This window comes from Corticium candelabrum, chromosome 15 (assembly GCF_963422355.1).
Source record: "Corticium candelabrum chromosome 15, ooCorCand1.1, whole genome shotgun sequence".
NCBI classification, from domain to species: Eukaryota; Metazoa; Porifera; class Homoscleromorpha; order Homosclerophorida; family Plakinidae; genus Corticium; species Corticium candelabrum.
The window spans coordinates 3,402,107-3,410,173 of record NC_085099.1 but is presented as its reverse complement, the minus strand read 5'-3'; the positions used below and the strand labels follow the sequence as shown (position 1 = coordinate 3,410,173).

At 42.7% G+C, this 8,067-nt stretch overlaps 1 protein-coding gene across 1 annotated transcript; it reads right to left on the bottom strand.

Annotated features, from left to right (window-relative positions):
- Positions 1–2,924: 2,924 nt before the first annotated feature.
- On the bottom strand, positions 2,925–4,011 carry LOC134191473 (MFS-type transporter SLC18B1-like). Its single transcript, XM_062660090.1, has one exon. The coding sequence runs from the start codon at positions 3,893–3,895 to the stop codon at positions 2,972–2,974; it is 924 nt and encodes a 307-aa protein (XP_062516074.1). The 5' UTR covers positions 3,896–4,011; the 3' UTR covers positions 2,925–2,971.
- Positions 4,012–8,067: the final 4,056 nt, after the last annotated feature.

The following is an 8,067-nucleotide window of genomic DNA, read 5'->3' as shown; positions in this document are numbered from 1 at the left end:
TGAGCAATTTAGTTTAGAATTATTTTATTCTATGTAGTTGTGTAGTCACTGCTAACGCCTCAGAGCCGCTGGCCCATCGGTGTATGCTGAGTTGGGAAAGGTTTCAGAGCTCGATCCAAAAATGGGCAAGAGATTCAGACTCGTTTGTGTTGCGTTTTAGCCGATAAAGATCAAAGCGATCGATAACGACATCGGAAACAACAAGGTGGTGCGTTTCTCTCCGAGCGGCACGTCGAGTGGAAACTTCTAAGTTTGATTTTTAGGCACCTATGTGCTCAAAACTAGCAACTTGAACGCGCAGTTCGCTTTTCTATTTCTACCATGAATAGAGAATCGAAAATAGAAATTGAAATGACCGAACACACTAGACACAGCAGGGGTTTGAGCAAGGCTTCCATTCGTACGCGTGTCTCGGGAGATCACATTTCCAACACACAAAGCAGGTGTTTGTTTTTACTTTACTTTTCGTCACGTGCCAAACCACGTTGGCAGCTCTTGACAACTCCGTTCTGACACACAACGTTGTGCCAGTGAATACCGCGGTCCCTAGCTGTGTAGGTACGTGCATTGTACACAACACGCTACCTTTACCGTAGATGAACCGATTGGAGAGGCAATGCTACGAATATCTATTACTTAGGTGTTAGTTAGCTAGCTAGGCTCCGCACTAGCGGATCGCCGAGTTGGCAACTGTGGTGACGAAGTATACAGACTCGTTCGTTGTCTAAGAAAAATCGAGGCACAATTGAAACATCGAACCCGTCAATCTACTACAAGTAGTAGACTACGCAGCACACTACACGGTACCGTACAAGGGTGGGCGCGGTACTCTATAGCAGGTCACATTTCTTCATTTGCATGACGTCGCACAACTCACCAAGCAAACAGACATGCACGTCCATCGTTCTACAACGCCTTCTGAACTCTATTTGAAGTCAACTCGACTGAACTCTATTTGCTCAACTCAACTCAATTAACTCAACTAACGTAGAACAGTGTGCGGCTACAACTGAAAGAACATGGTCATACATGTAGGTAGTTAGCTACAGCTAGCTAGAGCTAGTTACTAAGTAGACTACTATGCCAATGCTGAGTATAGCTACTGTACTAGAGTCAATAGTGTTAGACAATGATTGTAGAGTTCTACCGTGTCACTCGGTGATGTCTGGGCTGTCATTGTCGACGCGTACATTCATATCTACAGTCAAGATGCGTGACGAGAAGGCACCAGCACCTTGAGAATTGTGGCAGATGGAAACACAATTGGTAGTTCCGTGTCCGACGAAATGAAGAAATGTGACCTGCTATAGAGTACCACGCCCATCCTTGTTCGGTACCGTGTAGGCCCAGTTGTGTGCCGGTGAAAGCGCGCAGTCTACTACTTGTAGTATAGGTTGACGGTTTCGTTGTCTTATTTGTGTCTCGATTTTTCCTAGACAACAAACGAGTCTGTATACTTCGTCACCACATGCGTATACGTAGTTGCCAACTCGGCGATCCGCTAGGGCGGAGCCTATGTAGGTACAGTACCTAGAGCTAGATATTCGTAGCATTTCTCCTCCTACCGGTTCATCTACGGTAAAGGTAGCGTTTTGTGTGCAATGCACGTACCTACACAGCTAGGGATCGCGGTATTCACTGGCACAACGTTGTGTGTCAGAGCGGAGTTGTCAAGAGCTGCCAACGTGGTTTGGCACGTGACGGAAGGTAAAGTAAAAACAGACACCTGCTTGTGTGTTGGAAATGTGATCTCCCGAGACACGCGTACGAATGGAAGCCCCGCTGAGACCTCCGCTGTGTCTAGTGTCTTCGGTCATTTCAATTTTCTATTTTCTATTTTCTATTTTCTATTCATGTTAGATTTAAATAGAAAAGCTAACTACACGTTCAAGTTTCTAGTTTTGAGCACATAGGTGCCTAAAAATCAAACTTTAAAAGATAAATCTAAAGATCACAAGAATCAAACATCAAAAAATGAAAAACCATTTTACAAAAAATAAAAATAAAAATAAAAATAACAAATTAAAAATTAAAATTTAAAATTTAATAAACACAAAAATTCTAAATAAGAATGCAAGTAAAAATAAAAATAAAATTAAAAAATTTAAAAATTAACTAAAAATTGAAAATTGAAAAATGGAAAACATGAAAATTGAAATGTAGAAAATTAAATGGCCGGACCATCCACTGACCCATCAGCAGAAACAGTGGTAGTGATGAGATCAAGCTATGCAATCGATCTTTGTTCGGGATACGCCCACCGCAAGAGAACATTCTCTTTCATCGCTATGTTTGCATAGTGAGTAGGTAGAAATAACCCACAAGAGCCTAGATCCTGCAGTGTGACTAAAAGAGATCCGAGCATGAATCACGACTACAGTTTCATGCATGCAGTAGCCTTACAACGTTGCTACATTCTGCCTAAAACCTTGGTTTCTCGCTGAGTCGGATCCCTTCGCTTTACGAAGACAACATCACGTGATACCGTCCCAATGCTATCCTCGCGTGGGAGGACCACCGAAAGCGAAGGAAGGTCTAGTGTCGAGGCTAGAGCGTAGTAACTCCGCCAAGTTACGGTACAGTAGTTACGCATGCCTAGTACGCCTAAATGATTAGTCTCTACGCGGGGAAGGGTGTACGAGTAGATGATGTCTAGTCCGCAACTCCCCCGGAAGTCTGCGTTTGAAATTAATGCGTTTTATCTAACGCGCGTAAAGAACTTCCGTTTGTGCGCATTCCACTCCGGACATTAGAGTAGCATCCATGTTCACGCTGTATTAGTAGTGTGAACAACCGTCTAGGTAACTATATCTTAGAATATAACTATAGTTGCATAACTATGCTATAACTAGCAGTGTGAACATGGCCATTGAGTCTTGCTTCAGATTGCTCGCTCCAGTCTGCAAAATTCCTCGCTTGTGAAAATAAGATGATTTTAATTAATTAGATAATTAAATAAATAGTTATTTTTTCAATTGTGCATTATTCTTCTAGACATAAAAGCTTCAGATGCAGTGGCTACTATAGAAATAATAACCAATAAAAAGTTAAAAAAGGCAAAATAAGAAGATGAGTGACGAAAATCAAATGCAGCAGTCAGCCCTCCAGCAATCGGAGCACCCACTGTTCCCGACAAAAATGTAGCTGCTAACACCAGTCCTGATACGGCTCCATTCAATGACATGTTCTTTTCATATCCTCTTAAAGTAGCAGTACGAATCATATCTGGACCTGCAGATATTGTAATCAATGGCATTCCCAACCCAAATAATACCATTGACAGGTACACACACCACGGCTTTGGCGAGAGAAACGAAAACACAAATGATGGACCAACTGCCATCATTGCACATCCTTCCATCAGCAACCCAATGATCATTAGAACTCTTGGATTGGTAGCATCAACAAGTGGACCCGTAAAAATAGTCATAACAAAGTAGACTGCCCCTGATACAAGAAACACCAATCCAATGTAAGACGAGGACCAACCAAACTCCTTGTCCAGAAATACTGCCATCGATGTTTCAAAAAGTTGCATAGAGATAAAGCAAGAAGATAGATTCGCACAGACTAACACTATAGGCGGCATCTTTAGCAGTTTCCATGATGTCACTTCACCTTCATCCTCAGTATACATATTCTCACTAAGCAGCTGGCTGTCAGACATCAGGTAAACTAATAATGGTGTGAACACTAAGAGAATGCTACCACTAATCACAAAGGGAAAGTAGAAACCTTCGATTTCGTTTAAAAATCCGCCGAACGGTGCTCCGCTGATATAACCAAGTGCAACAGTTAATTCAACGAATGACCAAGTAGTGGCTGTACGAGATGGAAACATGCTCAACAACAATGCCATCGATGTTGTGTCGTAGGCAGCTTGTCCAAATCCCATCACAAATCTGATAGCTATACTAAGTCCAATAAACGGCTCCCAAGCTTTCACAAATCCAAGAAAAGAAAAAATCACTGTGCACGCTCCCACCACAAAGGCGCCGGATGTCACTAGAAATCGAACACCTAACGTCTTCACGTATCCTCCGACAAACAAAGAAACGAGGCCAGCAGACAGTTGAATGCTACCGACCATTACACCGACTTCCGTGTCTGCTTTCGAGCCTTTCCTTTGAGCTGCTATTTGCGGGTAGAACGGAGAAGGCAAGAAGATGCAGAGGTAGTTCATAAACATGACTAGCAGGAGAGATGCCGCAAACACGTAGCGACTAAAACGTCGAGGCGAAGCAAGATTGCTCGCTTCGCTTCCATCAGTTGCCGTCGAGCTGTGCGAGAGGAGAGAGCTCTCTTCGTCCATTGCACCGGATGCAGGCAATTTGAGACAGTTTGCGCATGCGCATTAGACTTTAACCTACTTTACCCGTTTAAAAGTCCGCGATTTCTTCGTATTCTTTGAAGCACGGCTACGCGATTTTGGTGTCATTCGAAACCGCTGTGTTTGCCATTTTCTTTAGATACAGGAGACGCAGGGTGGGCGCGTTCGATTGACCTCTTCCTAGTCTCGCGTAGCCAAACTCCTCCCCTTTTTTCTCCCAAACCCGTTCCTCTAGCCCTGGCCGGACCAAGTCCAGGCGAGTCTTGATTTTCCGTCCCATCAATCAAAAGAGTTCGGCTAGATATATGGTGGAAGTTGTATGAACACTGACCGTAGGAACGGTCTTGCCTAAATAGTCCAAGTGTCCTCGTGACCATGGTTTTTGGCCACTTCCATGGGTGTAACGGCGCTGAAGAAGGGTTTGGGCGGTCTAATTGGCATATTTCACATTTCCTGACCAGCTGTTTCACTCCTGCGTCAATGTGTGGTCATCACTAGACCCTAACCCTGTCAATCCTTTCATCACAGCAGTTCCAGAATGGGCCTCAATGAAGCTCCGTGTGCGGCCTGCAGACGGTCTAATCACAACCCTGGTCTACAGTCGGCCTTCACAGACAGTTCGTGACTCCTTAATTTGTTCTTCTTTAGCTCATGTTTGCACTTGAGACGGTACTGGGTCGTTGATGGTCCACCGTGCAATCTGTGTAGCTGTAAGTGGAAGTTTCTCCAACTGTTCCAAAACGTGAAGCATTGCTTTCGGCTGGCATGTATGGTGTGGTAGATCCGGTAGGTGCACTCGGCCTAATGCGTTAGCATTGTTGTGCCTCTTCTCTGCTTTGTAGTGAAAGGTGTATGATATCCCGCCAATATAGTAGCGCCCACCACTAGATTCGTGCCGAAGCCGTCACTGGATATCGATGCTTCGTCCTTCTCCAAGCAGCTCTTCAGTGGTTGGTGATCAGACAAATGTTCAAAGTGTCGACAATAGATATAGCAGTGCAACACGATTGCAACCTCCTCACGGTGAATAATTTTTCAGCTGCAGACAGCAATCTCAATGCAAACGCAATAAGATGTCCATCCCTATTTTCAAGCCTGTGCAACAAAACGGCACCTAATGTTACTCCAGAAGGTGAGGCATCACTTGCCAACAACAGCGGTAACTTTGTACTGTTGCGTACCCGAGAGATGTCACCAACCTTTTTGATTCCTGGAAGGCCTTGCATGTCTTCATCCTCTGACCATTTCCATGTTGCTCCATTTTTGTAAAAAGTTTGCTAAGAAATTGACGGACAAGGCATATTGGCGGATTTTATTTGACGGTCGGACGTCGTTGTTTGATAACCGATAGATGTTTTACTATAGGTACATGGTCATGAAGAAGTTTGTGATTGACAGCTGTGTTCGTGGATCACATTCTTTAGCTGACTGCATGATCTCCAACAATAGATACTGCCTAGTGATGAAGAACTGCTTGGTCAGTGCAAATTAAGAACGGGACCCGTGTGAACGTGACAGTCCAACTTTATCCATATAGCCTAATTTATAGGCACAACAGACGGCAGGGATTACCTACCTGATCTTGTGGCCTACTGCCTGTTCCTCATAGGCGTGAACTCGGAAGTGAGTAATGAGGTAGAGGTCACACCAGGTGTGCTTATTAGAGCACTAAGAGCTGCTTCAGTTGGACCATGTTATACCAATTATCTTAAATGGTTCCAGTTGCTGATCCGTTGGTCTTACAAGATAATTGGATAATAGCCATTGCTCCACCCGTTTGTGTTTGATATGCACAAGTATTATCCTTCCGTTTCGTTTGCAGGAAAGGCCTAGATAATTTGATAAACAGAAATGCCAGACCTAGCGGTTTCTAACGATACCGAGATCATCGCGAAAGTCCACTAAACAGCAGCACTGAACATTGATGATTTTCAAAGTTCACACTTATGGGGAACAGACAGTAGCTCATCCGTGTGACGTATAAGTACTTACCGCCACTAACTATCTGATCCACGTGCCTGATGACGTCAACATATCACGGTGGCAAAATTAATTAATGGAAAATATTTTATATTGGCGGTCGCTGAAAAATCCGCCAATCCGTCAAAATAAATTCCCCGCCAATATTTCATAGACGGTCGTCACTACTCTAATCTAATTATACACGTGTTCAGATGCCATTACATGCGTACTCTACTGTGTTTCTCGTAGATTTGGATGCAAAAATGAAACTATTTTGCACAAAGACTGCCTGAGCCATCTGTTTCGTGTCTAGGTAAGGGTGTTTTGAGATCCACGCGACCTTGTATTTGATGACTTGCCTAGTCTAGCTAGCAGCCGAGGATTTAGCACTCTAGTGCTTCTTTATTCTATTCTCAAGACATTGTTGAGTGTCCTTTTAGTACGTATCTAAACACTATAGCTGTTTAAGTTTACCTATTGTACTGCAATCACTGTCGACACATAATTTAATTAGTGCAACTGGGTCAAGAAATGCATGAAACGTTACAATGAAACCGAGTTAATTAGGCAATGTTATCAAAATCACAAAGAAGTAGGTGTACACCACGACGCTCTTTGTTGTATGAGATAAATTCATGTGCGATTTCTGTCAAATTTGTACAATTTGAACTAAAATTCAAGCTATCCTGTGATTTTTATTTCTACAAATCTACAATACTAAATTTACGATTACCTACTCTAAGTTATTGACGACAATCAGAACGCTGGTAAATGGTTATTTATGAATGAATTAATTAATTACTGAAGATGAGTGCAGGTAGAAGTGGCTAGGATATTGGTAGAGTGGGTTGTTTGGACACGTCGTAAAAGTCGTTATATGTATGCGGGGTAGTGAACAATTTTTTATGGTCTTCTTTAGTCCACAGCTAGAGTTCGTTTATGTTTCATTAAACCCAAATAATGTTACCTAGTTAGAATAATCTACATATCACAAACGTATTGCACTATTTGACATTCACAGGTTGTGTATCTTCCAATTTCATTTCTAGTTAGCAAATGTTGATATAATCTATATAAATGTGGATAAACTCTCGTATCACGAGTTATTAGTTAGATTGTTCTGTAATCACGTGACGAAAGGCTTGCTGATCACTCTAGCAGAGCTGCCAACTCTCCCGCATTGAGCGAGAGACTCCCGCATTGAGCGAGAGACTCCCGCATTTGGAACCCTTCTCGCGCTTACCCACATTTGGCATCAAATCTCTGACTATTGGTGGGCGTGACCAAAATGATGGGCGTGCCTGTTCTGTGTAACTGTACATGTACCCTACAGTTTTAGTACATGCATATGTACGCACATACTTGATATCCCAATATCAATTTCTATGTGTCAGTCCCTCTCTTCATCCGGCTCTTTCATAACCTAATTGGTCAAAATACCGACATAGAAGGAGGAGTCGGTCAGAAATGGAAAAGGGGGAGGGGCTGGCAACCTGATTACCATATGTATTGCTAGAAAAGCGATCGAAAAAGGCCACAAGAAAATAGAATCCAGAACATCCCAACTAGCCACGAGAATGTGCATGTACCTTGTTCTTAGATTTTTGTAACAGGCAGTAGTACGTACAGTACAAGTTCTGTGTTTAACTAATTAATTATTATGTTTAGTAATTGGTGTTGATGTTGTGTGTCGCTAATTAGGTACATTAATCAATCGGTTATACATATGTTGCACTATAATTAAATTAATTAATGGCTTCTACTCCAACCGGGCA